The sequence below is a fragment of the Sebastes fasciatus genome, chromosome 11, assembly GCF_043250625.1.
Source record: "Sebastes fasciatus isolate fSebFas1 chromosome 11, fSebFas1.pri, whole genome shotgun sequence".
NCBI lineage: Eukaryota > Metazoa > Chordata > Actinopteri > Perciformes > Sebastidae > Sebastes > Sebastes fasciatus.
Genome location: NC_133805.1, coordinates 10,967,762 through 10,988,110, shown reverse-complemented (window position 1 = coordinate 10,988,110; position 20,349 = coordinate 10,967,762). Strand labels below are relative to the sequence as shown.

Genomic DNA, 20,349 nt, shown 5'->3' with positions numbered 1-20,349 from the left:
GCATTACAGTAACATAACAACAACAACAACACACATTTGCTCCATTTCTACCCACTGCAGCTTTAAATAAGAGAAACACCGCCCACTCGGGCAAACCACATTCCTCAAAACGAACGCCCCCCAACCAACACACTGTCAGTTTGAACTGCGCAACAACCTCTCTGTCTTCTGATTGGACAGTTAACCGCTGACACACACACAGACACTCAGTAGCAGGTTGTTCGTGTGTGTGTGTGTGTGTTAGTGATGGGAATTTCGGCTCTGTTTAGTGAGCCAGATCATTTGGCTCAGCTCACCAAGAAGAGCCGGCTCTTTCGGCTCCCAAACGGCTCTTCGTTTTTACGATTCACTTTATTTTCATTTCACTGAGTATTTGCATACACAGAAGGAAACAAAATAGAATTTCTCCCAGCTCCCCACAGTGCATTAAAAAGGATAGAATAAACAAGTATTAAAATTAACGTACCGAAAAATAACAATAAAAGATTAAAATAAGTAAACGTTTCAGACACAATTTCATACAATTTATTTTTATTCGAGCACCGCACTCCTCTCTCTCTTTCTCTCCTCTTCCTCCTGCTCTGTACCTGTAGACTGTCAGCGCGCCGCGCAACCTGCGCCCCTCCCTGCTTGATGGTATGATCCTTGTCTGTCATCACCAGATTGGTCGCACGGATGTCATTAACACAACATTCAGTCACAGTCAGTGCATGGAGGGCCCGTGGCGTGGAGAAGATCATCCTATCATTGTACGTGTCCACAGGGGCGTTTTTTATCGCGGGGAAAAGCCTACACTATGATCAGCATTGATTCATGGAGAGACCTTCGTCTGGTCAGCTAACATTAATGCCCAGCAGGTGAAATATAGAGTGATATTGTGGTTTTAGCTGACGTGTGTCGCCTCACTGCTTTGAGGGATGCTTGTTCATGTCTATTTAGAGCGAGTACAAGCGCGAGCCCGACGCTGACTTTCGTTGACTTAACGGCCACAGGTGTCGCTGTTAACAAGCATTTCTGAAAAATACAAATAGTCCCCTTAATAAAAAAAAAAGAAAAAACGGCTCTTGAACGGGAGCCGGCTCTTATCGTTCACTTAAAAGAGCCGGCTCAAAGAGTCGGCTCGTTCGTAACCAGCACATCACTAGTGTGTGTGGGGGGTGACAGCAGCCAGCAGCCACAGCGGGCTAGCATCACATCACACTCCACCACCGTGAAACCGCCAACGTCAGCTAAGGTAACGGGTAACATTTATGTTCTACACGGCTTCAAGAGACCGCTTTGCTTTGCTAAAAGGAATAAAACGCCATTCTCTGAGTTCCGGTCGCCGGTGAGGATGTGTGTCCCGAGAGGAGAAGGATGAAGATGACACCGCTGCTGTTATGGAGAGTTGTGTCAGTGTGGCTGCTGTGTGTAGCTGTAGTCTGTCGGTAAGTTGATTAAATCCTATTTAAACAGAGTATTAGTAACTGTAACAAGTAATAACCCAACTGACAAACGTTACCTACGTTTTATACCGTTACAACGCATCATAGCTAGCTGGCTAACTGCTATCTATGATGCTGTGATGTGGCACCTGGCTGACAACAAGAGAGTCAACGGTTAGCTTCAGTTAGCTTAGCTGCTACTTAGCTTCAGTTGCTCAAACTATAAGTACCAGTTAGCCTGGTAGTTAGCTGATAAACTACTAACTATCTAACTACATTAAACCCCTCCACCTCATGACATTGTAACGTTACTACTGAGGGATTTAGCAGAAGAAACGTTGGTTAGCTTCACAAGTTTAATCAACTACCACAGGTTTGTGTTATGTATGACTTAAAGCATAAATCAAACAGTCAAAGATTCAACATGTGTATTGTCAGGTCGGTTATACAGGTACAATCGTGTGAAAATGCTTTTTGCTGGGAAGCTTCATTCAAAATAATAAGTTATATTACAATTATAAAAGGAAATACTTTGTACAAGGCATATTAAGAATATATACAGGCATATTAATGACATATACATTAAGAACATATACAGGTATATTAAGATCATATACATTAAGAACATATACAGGCATATTAAGAGTATATACATTAAGAACATATACAGGCATAATAAGATCATATACATTAAGAATATATACATTAAGAACATATACAGGTATATTAAGAACATGTACATTAAGAACATATACAGGCATATTAAGGACACATACAGGCATATTAAGACCATATACATTAAGAACATATACAGGCATATTAAGATCATATACATTAAGAATATATACATTAAGAACATATACAGGTATATTAAGAACATGTACATTAAGAACATATACAGGCATATTAAGGACACATACAGGCATATTAAGACCATATACATTAAGGACACATACAGGCATATTAAGACCATATACATTAAGAACATATACAGGTATATTAAGAACATATACACGCATATTAAGAACATATACATTAAGAACATATACAGGCATATTAAGAACATATACATTAAGAACATATACAGGCATATTAAGAACATATACATTAAGAACATATACAGGCATATTAAGAACATATACATTAAGAACATATACAGGCATATTAAGAACATATACATTAAGAACATATACAGGCATATTAAGAACATATACATTAAGAACATATACAGGCATATTAAGAACATATACATTAAGAACATATACAGTATAAGATCTATTTTTGTGTGAGAAAGTGTCGTATGAATTATCTATTTAAAAGTCTGATGGCCTGGGGGAAAAAACTGTTCCTCAGTCTGCTGGTGAGAGTCCTGTATCTTCTACCAGAAGGCAGGAGGGAGAACACAGGCCAAAATAAAATGTTGAACATAAGACTTTTGTACAAAAAGTCAACAATAGTGAAATTTAAAACAAGGGATTGCTATAAAAAGGCCCTCCTGTAAAGGTAGGTTTTGAGGCGTGATTTAAAAGAAGAGACGGAGTTTACTAGCCTGAGTAATGATGATTAGCAAGTAACCTCTTTGAAATTTCTTTGGAATTACTGCCAAATTACCCCCAATATTTACCTCAAAATTGATCAAAAATTACTTTATTATAAACATTATTTAATAGTAATATTCGGCTATTTCTCAATATCTTAATAATAATAATTAATTTAATACATTTCCAGGATTACCATGAAATTTACGGACCTGTGAAATTAAGTGTTACCGAATATAGTCATGGATTAAGGTTACATGATATATTCCATAATTCTACGGTCTGGTACCACTGACTCAGCGTTTACAATTTTAAAGCGTTCTACCTAGATTTCAGAAGTGGCAGACAAAATAATTTAGTGGCCGGTAAAAATGTTCAGTGACGTGCCACAGTGGCAGGTGAGGAAAAAGGTTATTTTCAGACCCTGCCCACGACCCATACCGTCACTGAGCTGACGTTAGCCGACGTTACACAGATTTGGTTCATCAGCTCTTGACAGGATTAATTGACCTGTCACGTCAGTCCTCTTGAAAGCTGCAGGTTGGTCTGTGTAAATCTGACAGAACACAGTAAAGCCAGCAGAGAGGGAGATTATGTAGGATGATTACTGGCTGTAGCTATGATGTTAGAGGATATAACACAAACCATAACACGCACTGACTACTGTACTTTAGATAGAGAGAGGGATGGAGGGATATGTGATGTAATGTGGTATTAAGATCTATGTTAGTGATGTTGACCTGGCCTACTTTCACCAGCATTGCTTAGGCTCTCATTTTGAGAGTGAAGCTGTGGTAGTATTTTTGACCTTTTTGATATCTGTTCTATACTCATGGCAGAGTACAATTCAGTAAAATGTAAACATGTCTAGACTGTTTTTCTCAGTGCTCAGACATGCCATAGCAGCAACAGGTGTAATTATGTTAGTAACCGCATTATTACATCCAGGTGTAACAGCCCCAGGGCCCTGGTATTGTGCATGCTGGCTAACTGGAATGGCAAAGTGTGACATTTAATGGAGGAATGAATAATTCTCACAAAAAGATTTTTTTTTAAATGTTGCTCTCAAATAGGATTGGCCGATATTTACATCAGAGATTTTACTGTAGTCGTCATACTGTGGGTGGCATCTATCTGGTTGTATGAGACCATTGTAGGGTTGTTTTTATGGCAATATTGGATTTTTGTGTGCCAAAATTTAAAGGATTTGATTAAGGGCTGGAAATCAAAGGGTAACTCATGATACTAATATTGTATCATGAGTTACCCAGTGATTGACAGTATTTCACACCATGGTAGAAATACTATCATAGCACAAGTAGGGCTGGGCGAAAAATAAAAACCAAAACCAAATTACCTCGATAACGATATTCAGACGATATTGCAGGGTTGACTATTGGTGCTTTCACAAAATATTTACAAAATTAGATTTTTGATAAATTGTCATCAGTTATGTGGATATACTGACTAAGTGGTTAAAGGCAAATAAAAGAACAGCTAGAACAGTCTGGTAAGTTCATAAAGTTACATCATTTTACTCTATAGCCTTTAAAATCAGGCAAAGGCAATACTTATGGCATATAGCGATATTCAAAATCTAAGACGATATACCTAGTCTCATATCACCGTATCAATTTAATATCAATCTATTGCCCAGCCCTAAGCACAAGTGATACATGCAATATGCTGGTGCCTCAATGTCAACTAGGGGTGCAACTAACAAATATTTTTATATTATCAATTAAGTTGTTTGGTCAATAAAATGTCAGCCGTTGCAGCTCAGATATCAATGTGTTTCAAGAGACTGCTGCTTCATGAAATGCAGTACATGAAATCATAATCACGGTACATATGATGTCATATCGCCATGTACTAAATTATCTTATCAGATTATTACACAGGTTAAGAATTGGGGTAATCAATGATGCATCATGTCAGGTGATAGAAGTTGAGAGACTCACAGGTCACTTGTTAGTCAGAGGTGTGTCTCAAGGACAATCATGATGAGAGTGGACACATACACATGATCTTTGCACTTGTGGGAGACACGTATATATTTAGTTTGTTGCATAGTAGGCAGCTCACTCCTTCATATCCAACCTGCTCAGTAAAAGCACTGTTTTGTACAGTAGTGTACAGGGTCTGCTTTAACTCTTTGTCTCTAACCGGTTAGTTAATTATTGAGCAAGTCATGCCTTAACACCACTCTTGCTCCTTTTGGGGCTTTCAATTAGAAAACAAATGCTCTGTTGTTCTCTGAAATGTCTGTTGCTAGTCTAGCCCCTCAAGTCAGATCAACAAAGGAGTTGCGCCAGCCAGCCAGCCAGCCAGCCAGCCAGCCAGCCAGCCCAGTGGCCATCGGCCAAGTACCTGACCTGGAATCCAGAATGAAATCCAGATAATGTCTTGGATTGTTGACAAGTCTGCAGTCGCTGTTGGAGTGTGGCCTTTGAGACTGTACGAGGAGGACATGTCCCCCCCCACAGGAACGCTCCATTAAAATTATTTAAAGCCTTGTTTCTACTAATTATTGTTTTTTTTCCTGCCAGGAGTGAGCACTGAAACTGACAAAAACAGAACATGATAAAATATAAATAACAATTTAGAACAATATTGCAGCTTTATTTTTCAAGGCCACACAGTGGGGTTGAGCAATATGCAGCTTGTTCGAGGTGTGTCTCTTTACTTTGACAACATTTCCCGACTCTGCATACAGATAAGATAAATTGTCGACGTTGGGGGTACAGGCCGCTGGGACTTTCGCAGTGCGTCACACTGTGACATTGGGCTGCAGCTTCCACTATGCATGACTCACTGTAGTCAAATAAACATGTTTAGTATGCCAGATTCAAGAGATGAATGCCCCTTAACAGCACTTCTATCCCAGATACCAGGACAATTTTCCCCTAATGTATTATCAAGTGACCCACATTCAGACTCGTATGGTATTATGACACAGATTTTCTCTCCCTCCATCTCGTAGGTACCGTAGTTGCTATGTCGGTTGCACGGAGTCGCACCAAGAGGCCCAGGGGCCCGTGTCCTCACAGGACGTCGGTTCGGAGGAAGAGTCAGGGGAAACGATTCATCATCAAAAGGTAGCATCAGTTGTATACTACTGTACAACCCACCTCATTGTCCAGAGGTTTCACAGGTTGCTGTATGAAATAACTCATGTGACCTTACACTTCATTATATATACCAGGGATGTCACGAGAACCAAGTCGATGCCCAAATTCTGAAAACATGACGGTACTCGTTTTTCTACATTACCGTAGGTAACGAAGGTACCGTCGTGGCTCGAGACTAATGGCGTCTAAAATCCGAAAGGACGCATTAAACTCACTACTGACGCGTCCAGGGGATGCACCCTATTTTTTTTTCCTGATAATGCTACATTGTGAACGACAAATCCATGTTGAAATCGGCACGCTTGTTTTGTTTTAGCTTGTGTAGTTTTTGGTTTTGGTTGAGTTTTGTGTCTGGAAGATGATGATGATGATGATGAAGAAACATTGCAATAAAGTAATAGATATAAAGGAGAGCTAGTGAAGTTAGCCGGTGGGCTGCCCAGTCCTGCTTGAGCTAAGAGCTAACGTCAAGTTTTTGTTGTTAGTTTTTGTCAAGAAACCTGAATAAATAAAGTTGTTTGAAGGAGATGTTTTCACAGTAATATAAAATAGATAATAGAGAGAGAATTATGATTTGTTTGACTTCCTAACTCTAGCTCTAAGTGTTTGTTGTTTTTTACCATGGTATCTAATTGGGTATCGAGAATCGTGGCATTGGTATCGACTACTAAATTTCTGGTAACGTGACATCCCGGATATATATTTTTAGCTCATTTAACCACACAGGAAACCTGCTGTCCTGCTAGACTCATATCGGATTAACAGTAGTTGCACAACAGTATCTGAATATATGGACTAGCAAAACAAATGTTGCTCATTTAAGGATGATCTTTGTGACTGTCTCTTTCATGTTGTAAATGATATCTGTGTGTGTATGGTTTTGTGTGTGTGTGTGTGCTTTTCTCTAGGTTGAGGAAAGCACGGTCTTACCTGCCCTTTCGGAAAACGAGCAGTTGATAGAGGATGAGCGGCAAAAAGATGAGCTGGCAACACAAGAGGTGGACAAAAAACAATATTTAGAGGAGGTACAGTATAGATGCAGCATTTATGTAAAATAAAACTTCCCCAAAAATGAACTTAATACTACAAATTGGTTCTGTGCTGTGATGTTTGCTCAATGTACGCAAGTGATAATTTCAAAGACATGTTTAAGCTAAGATTTCTAAAAGTTTTACCATTTGGATTCCTCCAGATCAACACAACAGTTTTAGACCTGGATCATATGCAACGTTACCACCCAGTCCTTTTTATTGATCGTTCCTGGAACATTTGAAGCTTTAAGTGTTTGGTTGATAAATCCAACTCTGGCTAATGGGCCAAGCATTTTAACATTTCCATCCACAGCTCAAATATCTCTCATGTTTATCCATCAGGCCTTTGAAGTGGAGGAGCCCGCTGTCGAGGAAGAGTTGGAGGCAGACAAAGGGATTCCACAACCTGAGCCAGAACCTGAGCAAAGCTCAGAAAATCAACATCCTGAAACCTCCATCACTCCAGACCAGGACTCCCTGCTGCCTTCCTCTGACACTGTCTCTGAATTTGCTGCTGAGCTTGAAGACAACTCCAACATCCTTAATCTTGAAGACAACATCCCATATAGGCAAGATATTATTACCTCCAGGCTTATTTTAGTCTTTTTTTGTCTTCTTTTTTTCTTTTCATAAGAGCAGTTCATTAATCTGTCAGTTATGTGGAAAAATGGCACAATGCAATTGAAATGGCTGCAAAAGTGTAACATGGATTGTTGTTTCATTTCAGTGTTTTAGATGATACAGCTGGCGTAGCTGCACCTGAGGTCATTGATTCTAACCTTCCTCCAGCTGACTTTGAAGAAGAAGAAGAAGAAGAAGAGAACAACCCATATGACAATGAAAGGTGGGTACGATGAATCTTGTGCCCTACTTAGTGAGCTAAAAATATCTAAGGACGCTTTCACAAGCCATAGTCTGTTTGGCTAGTCCCGAATCAGAGTGAAACTGATATTTTTGGGTCGTTTTTTGTTTGGTCTGGTTCGGTTTCACGGTGCACAAATTAAAGCGTACCAAATAAAAAATATAACTTGCTGAGGGGCGTGTACGAAAGAGCTAATTTGTCTTTTTTGTCTTGAGAGCTGCCACTTCTCTTCAGGAAATCGCGGACTTTGATATATTGCTGTCAATGTTTTTTCACTCTGCACTGATCTACTGTGCGCACAAATCCCTTCTCCAGTTTATCTCGAATGACTTTATAAACATCATTACTTTTTTGAACTTTATTTAGCATATTCTGTATGCTCTCTTCGGCCCAGATGTCAAGCAAACATCAGTCAGTCCTCTCCCACTCATGTTAACCTGTCGTTTACCTGTGTCCACCGCAGAATTTGGTTATAGTTCAACTTAAAAGACAAATGGGACTCTGACTTAAACAAAGCTGTTTTTTTGTTTTTTTGTTCCCACAGCAATCCTCCAATTGTTCTGGAGAACACTTCCAATGTTCACACTGCAGGTACTAAAACCCTCGCCGACCTGCCTCTGACTTCTCAGACTGAACCCGGCACACAGCATCTGGAGGCCAACGGTTCACACATGCTGAAAGAGCAAGTATGGAGCTCGGTTACCGTGTGAACTATTTTTCTCTCTCTACCAAATGAGGTGCCCCAGCTCTAATTTTTCTCATTATCTTTGACAGGACCGGAGCTCCCCAGATACCAGCGTGATCACCAAAGACCCCGAGGACATCCCCACTTTTGATGAGTGGACGCGGAAGATGATTGAGGTCGAGAATGAAAAGAGTAAGAATACAAGTTTATCCTTCTAAATTGTGTTAAGATTGATGATCCAGAACAAAACATATTGTGTGTGTGTGTGTGTGTGAAAACAATTTTTAAAACTCCCCCGTGATTCTTTATTGTGTTTGTCCTCTCAATAGCTCAGTCTACTCATACTTCTAACAACGGGGCTCCGCCTACGGTGAAAAAGGTCCAGAAGAATTTCAATAACTACGCCTCAGTGGAGTGTGGAGCCAAGATCCTTGGCGCTAACCCAGAGGCAAAGGTACTGTACTACATCCTACTGAGGAATCCGCTTACTCTTTCTGATGTCGACACAATGACGGATACAAATTCGTATTTATTTGTGAATTTGTTCCACACAGAGCACTTCAGCCATATTGAAGGAGAACATGGACCTGTACATGCTAAACCCCTGTAGTAATAAAATCTGGTATGTAGTATGCATGAACCTCCTGCTTTCTATCCACCGATGCAACATTTCTTTTCACCTCCAACTGAAGCCAATGTATTGAAGCCTTGTTTCTCGTTCTGGCTCAGGTTCATCATTGAGCTCTGTGAGCCCATCCAGGTGAAGCAGCTGGACATCGCTAACTTTGAGCTATTCTCTTCTACTCCCAAAGACTTTCTTGTCTCCATCAGTGATAGGTATGCACTAGGGCTGTCCCGAATATCATCTTTCGGGCTTCGAAACTTCGATGAGAAATATGTGAAGGTATTCGAAGCTTTGCGGCGAATAATATGAATAATGTTGTGGGATTATTCCTTATTTCATGGGCTATTTGGGGGATTTAAACATTATTATTACACACATATAAAAAACAAAAAAAACAAAGCATTCAAATACTGATTTGGAGGTCGATTACCATGGCAATGGTCGAAGCTTTGAAGCTTTCGTGTCAGCCATAGTATGCACTGAGGCCACCATACACACAATATAGTATGTTACCAATGTTGATCTTTTAATGTATTCATTTTTGGTAAAAAAACGACAGGCATTTCATTGGAAAAACTGACGGTGAATTCACAAAGAATGGATTGCGACCGCTGATAGCACCATGAAATGCGCATCACTTGCAACCGCTATTTGCCCCGTCTCAAGGTCTGATTCACAAAAGATATTGCGCTAATGATATTACGGCGAAAACACGCCCAAAAACTTTTGCATCTGGTCGCAATTACCCATGTAGCAAAGTATAGATGTTACCTTTGCGCCAAGAACATAAGCAGAACAATGGCAGAGAGAAAAATGACATTTTCAGACCGTGAGCTACAGGTCCTGACCGACGAGGTGCAGAGGCATTCCTCAAAACTTCAGGCAAGGAATTTGGCATTTAATATGCCATTATCACTTTTAAGTCAGGGCGTGACGCCCCTTTATAAAATGTGCTTCAATTACCACCAACTCTCTGAAGACGCTAATAATTTCACTGTAACTGTGTGCGGCTTTTGGTGCTGATCTTTGTGAACTAGGCTGTTTTTGCAGTGAGGCTTATTTGCATAGAAAGGGGCCAATTTTGTGCCAAATGTCTTCATATTCCCTAATTTAAATACGTGCAAATAGCACAGGAGCGCCGAGACGCTGTTTGCTTGACAGCACAGTCGGGTGCTTTGAGAATTAGTTTTTTTTTGTCTTATTTCTGCAGGTTTAGCTGCTGCCAAAGCCGCGCAATCCTTTTGTGAATTCGCCCCTGAGTGTGGTTCATTATAGAAAACGTATCAGAAATCAAATTTTAATGACCAAAACCTGTTCTGTAATCCTAATCTCCCAGACATTCATATCACTGAACTGACTATGTTGTGCAAATCTACTGCAGATATCCAACAAATAAGTGGCTAAAGCTGGGAACCTTTCACGCCCGGGATGAACGCACAGTCCAGAGCTTCCCATTGGATGAGCATCTTTATGCTAAATATGTGAAGGTGAGTTTTTCTAGTCACACGACCATTGCATCTGTCTCTGTTCTATGTTTAAGTAGTGCAGAGGAATCGCCGTATTGTCCTGATGAAGGTGAACATTTAACTGTTTCTGTACACTTTCTCTCTGAATCTCTTTGAATGGAAGTTTTGGCCCCTTCACTGTAGAATGCCTGTATTATAGGAGGAGGTCTTGTATATAACAGTTTCAGTGTTCATTATTGTAGATAAGAGGACCAGCAAATTTCTGAAATGTGAAATGTAACCAGTTTGGTCTCTTTGTCTCTGAAGTGACTCAAATGACAAACCAACACACACACTCTTTGGTCGTGTTATAAATGCATGTATACGTCTCTTTTAATTCTTTTCTCTTTTTTTCTGTCTCTCTTGCATCAGATGTTCACCAAGTACATAAAGGTTGGCCTGCTTTTCTTGTAGACGTCTGGTTGTGTGAGCTGAATAGTAAACACGGAGGGGGATGTATTTTCTTTTGTCTAAGTGGTGTGATCAACTCTAAACAGATGCAGATCTAACTCGCTATGCTAGCTGCTAACCCATTTTAACTTCAATAAATACTCTTTGCATACAGTCATATCATGCATAATGAACATTTGATAACCCATGAAGTGATACCCACCAGCTGTCATTCAAATAATAAAGCATAGTATATCTAAATCAAATGATCTAACTTACCCTATGCTGAGATGTCCCTCTGATTCACTCACATTGCCAATCAGCCTCTCAATGTTTCATTTGAACCCATTGTGTTGATTTGACAACAAAACAAAATCACGGCTTTGCTGTTTGTAAATGATACAAACACTGCTGACTGAGAGTGTTTATTTGCGCGAGGTACAATGCAGCATCCATTTCCATTATAATAGCTGAATAATTTTAGCTTTCTTTTTTTTAGGTAGAGCTGGTCTCTCACTTTGGCTCCGAACATTTCTGTCCCCTCAGTCTCATAAGGTACGTAATATTCAGGCAATGTCACATTTTTCTAACAACATGATTTGAAAATTTTTAGCTGTTTTACAAAGAAGGCGAAACATTAATATGGAACATGAAAGTAAAAGCAACATGGAGATATTGCTATGGACGTGTCGTGTTCTTATCGTTATACTTTTTATTGTTTTGTGTTGTATGTATTTTTTTAGTTGATCATTTAAACAATAGCTTACAACAGGCCTTGCTACAGCATGTTGTATTATAGCACAGCTAAGGGGCGTTGTTCAGCCCGACGCAAAGGCCAAAGTGAAGTCACACCATCTGACACGGCCCTTTGTGAGAGGGTCCGGTGCGGCGGGTTTTCGCTGGTCTGTGCACAGTCTTCATTTTCTAACTACACGGATAGGTGGAAATCATGCTGAAACTATGCTGTAGACCAGTTGGTAACCCCAAGTTTAAAAAGTGAAGCCAATGCAGAAGTGCCTTAAACTTGCATTCTTTCTAATAGCCAGCAGGGGGTGACTTCTCTGGTTAGTTTATGAGAAAATTATCCTACTTCCCACTTGATTTATTACCTCAGTAAATGTTGTAAACATGAGTTTATGGTCTCAATCGATACTTTCAAGTCTTCAATACAGCATGATGTTCATTTAGTAAATTATGGTCAAATTTAGAGTAAAATAAACGATAAAGCAGAGTATGCTTTAGGGGAGGGCTACCTTGTGATTGAGAGGTTGCTACCACGGCGTTGTCCGGTCTTGGAGTTGTCCGTGTTTTCGTCTTACAACTTTAACCCTTTCACAGTGTGTTTTCAGTTCATGAAAGTCAATTATAACTTTTTGGTCGCCTACAAATGTCTTATTCAGCGGTCGGTTGTATTTAGCTCCACCCTCTCGTGTCACTTCTGGTTGCAAAAAAACAAAATGCTGAACTCGAGACTTGAAAACGGCAGTTCACAAACCAATGGGTGACGTCATGGTGACTACGTCCACTTCTTATATACAGTCTATTATGTTGAGAGCCATGCGGAGCTCCCAATCACACATTCAGCACCTTTAGTGTGTTTTCAAAATGATAGCTTGTTGCATACTGCATGAGCTCTAGAGGGTGTCAAGTGATATTATGTAATATTTGGCATGTGTTCATGGTCAGCTCACCCTTCACCCCAGCCCTTACCACACTATCAAACCTTGGTGGGAGTAAGGAGAGCTAATGCACATGTTAGCAGCTGTTCTGGCTGAAGCATTTGCACCAAAGAGGTGCCAGAAATTGAAACGGTTCAGGAAAAGGACCAGCTGTTGGAGGACTCTCCTATACTGTATGACCTGTGTGTGTGTGTGTTGTGGGCTTTTAGCATAGCTCTCTGCCTCCTACAGGCTGTCAAAGACTTGATAATGGATCACTTCTAAGTGGCTAGATAGCACAGATTAGATTTCACTGTTACATGAGCTCGGTTAGAGAATGACTTCGATGCACCTTTTTTTGCCAGGGTGTTTGGGACGAGCATGGTTGAAGAGTACGAGGAGATAGCTGATCCCGCAGAAAGGCCAGATGATCAGGACGATGACTTGGGTAAGAACTCAGAACATCATATATTTAATACAGTTGGACATTTTCTCAGCATGCAAGACACACTAACCTATTTGGTACAGTTTGTATCCCTTGTGAGGATAATATAACTGTTAATATAATATGTTTATGGTCACTGCACCAAAATCAACAGTAATATTTATCATTGTCCTTTAATATTTTGTCATGAGATTGATGTGTGTTATTAAGTGTGCTGCTCCTTACAGATTATCCTCCTGGATATACACCCGCTGAAGTCAAGTTATCCAAGAATCTGATTGGATCAGCAAAGGGTAAGTATAGACCAGGGGTGCCCAATACATCGATCGCGATCTACTGGTCGATCGCAAAGGTAGTGTGGGTAGATCGCATGGCATTAAAAAAAAAATAAAAAATTACAAATAGACGTCAGCCTATCAGAGCAGATTGAGAACTGTCTGTCAGAGTTTGACAGACGCTTTCAAGACTTTGTTTAACTGGAGCCAGTCGCTACATTCATGTGCTACCCTTTTCGGGAAGATGCTGAGGCTGATTCACTTGCATCAAAAATTGCAACACTGTTTCACCTGAACTCATCTGGAGTGGAGGATGAGATTTTGACACTACAAGCTGACATTCAGCTTAAGTCCAGGGCTCATGGACAGTTCTGGAACTTACTCACAGAGGAAAAGTACCTCAACATGAGGAAATGTGCTACCTCCTTGACTGCATTATTCGGCTCCACTTATTTATGCGAGTCAGCCTTTTCCCACATGAAGATTATTAAGTCCAAATACCGTTCCACCTTGACTGATGATCATTTGGAAGTGTGCTTGAGGCTGGCTATCAGCAGCTACTGTCCGGACTATGCATCCCTGGCTGATTCCATTCAGTGCAAGTCATCAGAGTAAGGTAATGACAAAAAATGTACAGAGTTATATTGTACAATATGGGTTCATGCAGTTATGCAAGGTACACCAACATATATTGTACATATAAAGAATACTCAATATATTTATAAATAAATATATGTTTTGCATTTTTATAGTAGGTAGATCATTTTGACTTGGTCATTTTATAAGTAGCTCGCATGCTGAAAAAGTGTGGGCACCCCTGGTATAGACCGTTTAAACTGAATTGCATTGCTAGCTAACAGCTTGGGTCTCTGTTTACGTCCTATCAGCTTACAGTATGTCATTCACATTCACATAGGCTGAGTACAAAATTGCATACTATGCACTATATACTCAACAAGTTTACTATCGTTCAACCTACTTAAACAGTAGTATGCCTCTTTTTGGACGCACTGAACTGTAATTACCACGTCAGTTCCAGAGAGCCTCCTTGCCGGTTGGAGACGCGTAACCATGGTAACATGCACCAACCTCGTGTGACCAAAACGATGATTTGTGAGGATAAAGTCTGAACTAATATAAAGACTATAGTAGACTAGCAAAGTGGAATCTCATACTTACACTTAAATTGAAGCGTTATTGACAGAGCAGTCCGTCATTGTCTGTTATAAACGTTGTCGTTGCTATGGCATTGCGTTGTGGAATATTTATGCCGGTGTAGTGTCCAGTGTTTGCATACTGTAATATTTCATTGGAAATAGTATGCAATTTGCATACTTTTGGTTTCATACTAAGGTTCTGGACATACTAACAAATCTCACATACAGTTTTAGCGCACTAAATAGCATGTTAGTATGGAATTTCGGATGCAACCATACACTGCAACAGGAAATAAACTGGGATATATTTGGAATGTTTACGTGTACAACTGTGAAATGATCTATAGCCACTACTACTACTGCAAGAAGAGATGACTTCAATGATCCCAAAACCTGGATTACTGTATTGACTTGTTACTTTGGTGTTTACATTGTCTCTTCAGATGTCATTTTGAACATGGTAAATAACATTGCTGTCAATGTTCTCGGCGGAGGTGAGGAGATGCAAGGTACGACCAACACAATCAGCTTGACATTTCTGCCCAGTAGCTCTCATAACCTTTGGTTTTTGAAGGAGATACAGTCACTATTTTATTTTCTATTCACTATTCAGTTGTTGACAATAGGTTGGCGATGACTTTTGTAAATTATAATTATTTGTTATTTACGTTTTGTAGGCAACCTTTCATCACAGGACGTGAACATATCTGAGCCACCACCCCAACTTGAAACCACCTCTAAAACTACCACTACGGACCTCGCTTCAGTGTGAGTACATGTCTTATAACATCTTTCATAATTGTAAATTCATCTTCAACAAACCTTAAAAAGATGGTTTGGGTGTATCTTGTACCTCATATCTGGAAATCTGCTTTTCCATTAACCAGTGCTTTGTGAAATAAAGGATAAGGTTGCTCCACATGCTCTTAAGATATTTTGTAATGAGCTTACAGTGCTTTTTTGTCTTTCATGGCTGTTGTATTGTGCCCCTCCTTTACTGTATTTACTATGTACTATATTGTCTTTCTCTTTCTCTAGTCCAGACACTGAAGTGGAAGAGGTTTTACCAGACCCTGATATCCCTGCAACTGTATCCCCGTCCTCGGAGATCTCTGAGTCAGAGTCACCTACTCCTGATTCAAGCAATCAAGAGCTCCCCCCAGTGGAGGAAAATATTATCATTCCTTTAGAGAAAGATCAGGAAGAACATATCAGCTCTACAATCACCCTTTTGGAAAAGGAGGAGGAGTTGGATGAAGAAAAAGAGAAAATGAATCAGCATGAGCGACAAGAAATCCAAAACTACTGTTCAGTGCTTACTTCCTTTTCTTCCTCTTGCTCTTGCGCTGCTTCCCTCCAGGAGTATCTCCATCGGCAGTCTTCAGCCCTGCTGTCCAAAAAAAGGAAGTGCCAAACTATGAATAGAAAGCAAATGATTCCTCCCATCCAAACACCCGCTTGGCAACTACCCCTGTCCCCCTCTGCTTGCCCTGAACCTCAGCAGCACCACAGCGAGGTACATCAGCCCCATGAACAAGAACAAGCTTCTGAACAAGAGCCAGAGAGCGGAGCCAGCCCGTCGGAAACGCCACCGCCTCCAGGGAGCATAGTAGATACAGAGTCTATGTCCGAACCTCCTCTGCTGGAGCCCAGTCAGACCTCGAACCTCCCCACACCCAGCGCCACGGACTCATCTTCTGCCAAACCTACCCCTATTGTGGACACACCGCAGCTGTCTTCTGAGGAACCAGCAAGGGAGCTAAAGCCAGAAAAGAGCCAGGACGTGCTGGCTGAAGAGAAGCACATTGAGCCTTCAGCCTCTCTCAGTAGCTCCAGCGTCGGCACAACAGTGGACGAGGCCTCAGTGGCACCAACAGAAGAGAAGTCTGACATTGAGGTTTCTAAATCAGAGATAGACGCCCCCATCCAAACCCCAGATAAAATGGATGAATCCCAAGTTCTCCACCCCAACACCTCCCCTCATTTAGACCCTGACGCACCAGCTGTACCTGAAAGCGGCACTACTTCCGCTGAAGTGTCCCACCCTGCTCCAGACACCTTTACAGAACTCGAGCCCTCTGGTGATCCCTCGACCATCACAGAAACTAAAACGGAGGATTTCGCGGATGACATCTCCACATCGTTAGGTGGCAAGCCTTCCTCTCCTATTTCGCCGTCCCTCTCAGACATCTACGCAGAGCCCCCCAACGACACGGAGCAGAACGGGAACCCGGTGCACGGCTCCGGCCAGAAGGAGTCTGTGTTCATGAGGCTCAACAACCGCATCAAGGCCCTGGAGATAAACATGTCGCTCAGCGGACGCTACCTGGAGCAGCTGAGCCAGAGGTGAGAAACGGGGACACACACCAGTGCTACAGAAGGGCAGAGTATGGTCGTCGAGTAGAGGCTGATATTAAGTCTTCTTCTATGTTTTGATTCAAGGTATCGGAAGCAGATGGAGGAGATGCAGAAGGCTTTCAACAAAACCATCATTAAACTCCAGAACACCTCTAGAATAGCGGAGGAGCAGGTGAGCAATGAAAGGGCACAAAATCAATTTATTATATTGATTAAAAATGCAATTGAAAGTCTTGCTAGGCGGAGTACAAAATTGCCACAGTCAGATGTGTTTTTCCAAAAGCTTTCTGCTTTAGGCACGGAGCAGAACGTACTGTACTTAAGTAAAGTAGAAGTATGTGAAAATTATACTTGAGTATTTTCATTTTATGCTACTTTACACTTCCACTACATTTTGGAGGTAAATATTGTACTTTTTACTCCACTACATTTACTTGACAGCATTTTATTAATACACATTTTAAATAAACTAATACAGTCTGATATATTATTATAGATTAAGCTACCCAACACTATATTAAGTAATTAAAATTAGCTCCACCTTCACCAGCTACAACATTAAAGTGATGAACACATTAATGCATCCATAATTATAATCTGTTAATATAATATATATGATTCTGCATAATGAGTACTTTTACTTTTGGTACTCTACGTATATTTTGATTCAAATTTTGTTTTACTTTTACTCAAGTAAGATTTTAAATGCAGGAATTTTACCTGTAGGAAAGTATTTCTACACTGTGGTATTACTACTTTTACTTAAGTCAAAGATCTTTGTACTTCTTCCACGACTGCAAATGAATAGAATATGAAAAGGGTCACTCATAATAACAAACTCACAGAAAAAAAACAACATTGTACCTTCAATGATTTATTCATAATACCTTTTACACATACTATTTCAATGATGTGATTGTGTGTGTGTGTTTGCTGAATTTGTTGTCTTTGTTGTCTTTGTTGTCCTCCCGTAGGACCAACGTCAGACTGAGTCCATTCAGTTGCTGCAGGGCCAGCTGGAAAATGTGACTCAGCTGGTTCTCAACCTGTCTGTCAGAGTCAGCCAGCTGCAGAACGAGGTAGATACAACAACGCTGCAGGCACAGAGCCTTCATCTGTAATCAGGAGGTTTTTTTCAGCCTGATATCAAACAGAGTAAATTTAGTCTTTTCCTGGGACCAAGTCATTAGGATGACACACGGGTCCTGACCAGGCTCAGGGAGTAACGGAACGGCGTTACGTAATTAGAATACAAAATAAAGGTGACTGTATTCTATTAAAGTTACAGAAAAAAAAGACCTAATATCCACCCCTAGTAATTAGTAATATCGGCATACATTTTTAAAGTCAAAGTAAACATCTTTAAGGCTACTAAATGCGTTGACATTTTACTGATTCAACTTCTGAAATACATGTCTGAATGTGTACCTATGGAATTGTTTCAGTTTTCTTCACTGTATTTTTCTGTCTCTCATTTGTCACATCAGACATTGTCGCTGTTTTGCTAATGATATAATCGCTGGTCTGTCTCCTACTGTAGGTGTCAGACAGGCAGAACTACCTGCTGCTATCTCTACTGTTGTGTCTGTGTCTCGGCCTGCTGCTGTGCGCCAACCACTGCCGCATCTCCTCTGTTCCTCCAACCACGGACCCAGAGCCACCCATGCCTAAGAGCTACGCCTACTGCTGTCCTGAAAGGTAGCACGACAATCGTACAGTTTTACTTTCTGTTGAAAAATACATATAATGACAAATCTTAATAACAAGATTCAGTAGAGTAAAATGGAAATGCTCAGATCTATCTTTACATACATGGGGGCACAGAAAAAGCTCTTGTGGAGAGGGTAAGTGTGAATAAGTGGCTTCTCCAAATGGGCTATAACAGCTAATGGGCAGAGGTTACTGTGCCTTGAACGGCTTCTACTAATTAAGCCAGTTTATTGATACGATTAATCATCAGGAGCATCGCAGCTGGAATCTTAGGCGATGACACAGTCGTGACTCATGTCTTAATAAAGGAGCTACATGCAGTCTTTTTCCTCAACCATTACTGTTACCCTAATAGGCAGTTCTCTTCCTGTGATGAGACGGGCTTGAAGAGGAGTGCGTCCTATCCACTCATACACTCACTCGCCAACACTGACGGTACGTTTCCACTACATAAGTGCTATCACGGTAATAATGTTAATCAGTTTCAAATATATCTTGAATAATTAATCAATCCACATTTGAACCATTCCTGATCTTGGTGGAAATTAACCTCAATTGTTTGGCTCACAGGCCCAGAAATGCTGCACTCAGAGGAGAGTCTTTGTCCAGCTAACAGAAAGGTGTGTAAGGATGCATTTATCGCAGTGCAGTTTGAAATACTGATTGTGACTGATTAACAGTTACCTTTTCCCCACACAGAAGAGACGCCGTAAGATGAAACCCATGGAGAAAGTGGAGACTCTGAAAGCCTCTTTTCACGCTGCTCCAGAACTGTGTAACGGAGCTGTTGTGTGTAATGGCGTACTTATCACCACAAACCCTACACCCTTTGCAAAAAGGTTACTCCAACCTATGTTTAGAGACTCGCCGTCAGAGGGGAGCTCGGAGGGATCTTCGCATTCAGATGACCCCTCCTTCTGTGGCATCACCACAGCTTGCAACCGGATCTGCGACGGGCTCCCTCTACCCAAGACACGGGCGGAGAAACGGGCTTTAAGACGCAGGCGTCCGAAGCCCAGCTGCGCGGTGGTGGACTTGCTTCAGGTCCCACGGAGGGACAGGAGCCAACCACTGCCCATCTCTACCATACCGGACATCATGAACAAGAAAACGGAGCAAAGCTCTGGGACATTTGGGGTAAATGTTGCCCTCTCGGGTCCTGTTTGACAGGACTCCTTCTCTCACTGACTGCTTAACTCTTTCCAAAAGAGGATGGATGTTAATTTCTGTAGCCACAGGCAGCTTTAAGCTTCGATATGTGACAATCCCTTCACTCTTTTTTTTTTTTTCTGTTCATGTTCTCGTCAGATGTTTATATTTGTTATACTTCAAATCAAAGAAATGTCTTCCCAGCTTTCCATTAAAGCTTTTCTCTTTTGTTTGGAAATATTGACTGTGACTACTGACCCTACACACTAACAAAATGATTCAATCAAGTTTTATTGTCCACATGCTGCACACTGACCCTGTAAATGGTAAATGGACTTGCATTTATATAGCGCTTTTCTGGTCTTCCGATCACTCAAAGCGCTGTAAACAACATCTATATTGTGAA

At 40.9% G+C, this 20,349-nt stretch overlaps 1 protein-coding gene across 2 annotated transcripts; it reads left to right on the top strand.

Annotated features, from left to right (window-relative positions):
• Window positions 1–1,159: 1,159 nt before the first annotated feature.
• Window positions 1,160–20,181, top strand: LOC141776760 (SUN domain-containing ossification factor). Of its 2 annotated transcripts, XM_074650556.1 has the most exons (24): window positions 1,180–1,427; window positions 5,946–6,060; window positions 7,002–7,118; window positions 7,467–7,693; window positions 7,852–7,968; window positions 8,531–8,672; window positions 8,761–8,863; window positions 9,001–9,125; window positions 9,226–9,293; window positions 9,401–9,508; window positions 10,678–10,783; window positions 11,174–11,194; window positions 11,691–11,746; window positions 13,215–13,297; window positions 13,522–13,587; window positions 15,170–15,235; window positions 15,404–15,494; window positions 15,765–17,072; window positions 17,169–17,256; window positions 18,059–18,163; window positions 18,625–18,782; window positions 19,150–19,229; window positions 19,365–19,414; window positions 19,494–20,181. In XM_074650556.1, exons 1-24 carry the CDS (start codon window positions 1,357–1,359, stop codon window positions 19,959–19,961), a joined length of 3,939 nt encoding a protein of 1,312 aa, XP_074506657.1. In that variant the 5' UTR covers window positions 1,180–1,356; the 3' UTR covers window positions 19,962–20,181. The 2 variants fall into 2 exon arrangements, with proteins under 2 accessions (XP_074506658.1, XP_074506657.1); XM_074650557.1 differs by lacking the exon at window positions 11,174–11,194 and having other exon boundaries at window positions 1,160–1,427.
• The last annotated feature ends 168 nt before the right edge of the window (window positions 20,182–20,349 follow it).

Bases quoted from the DNA above. Each gene is read 5' to 3' on its own strand.
- LOC141776760 (XM_074650556.1), top strand. From the start codon at position 1,357: ATGAAGATGACACCGCTGCTGTTATGGAGAGTTGTGTCAGTGTGGCTG. The intron at 7,694-7,851 runs GCAAGATATTAT...GTTTCATTTCAG, and splicing joins GAAGACAACATCCCATATAG to TGTTTTAGATGATACAGCTG. The intron at 18,783-19,149 runs GTAGCACGACAA...TTACCCTAATAG, and splicing joins GCCTACTGCTGTCCTGAAAG to GCAGTTCTCTTCCTGTGATG.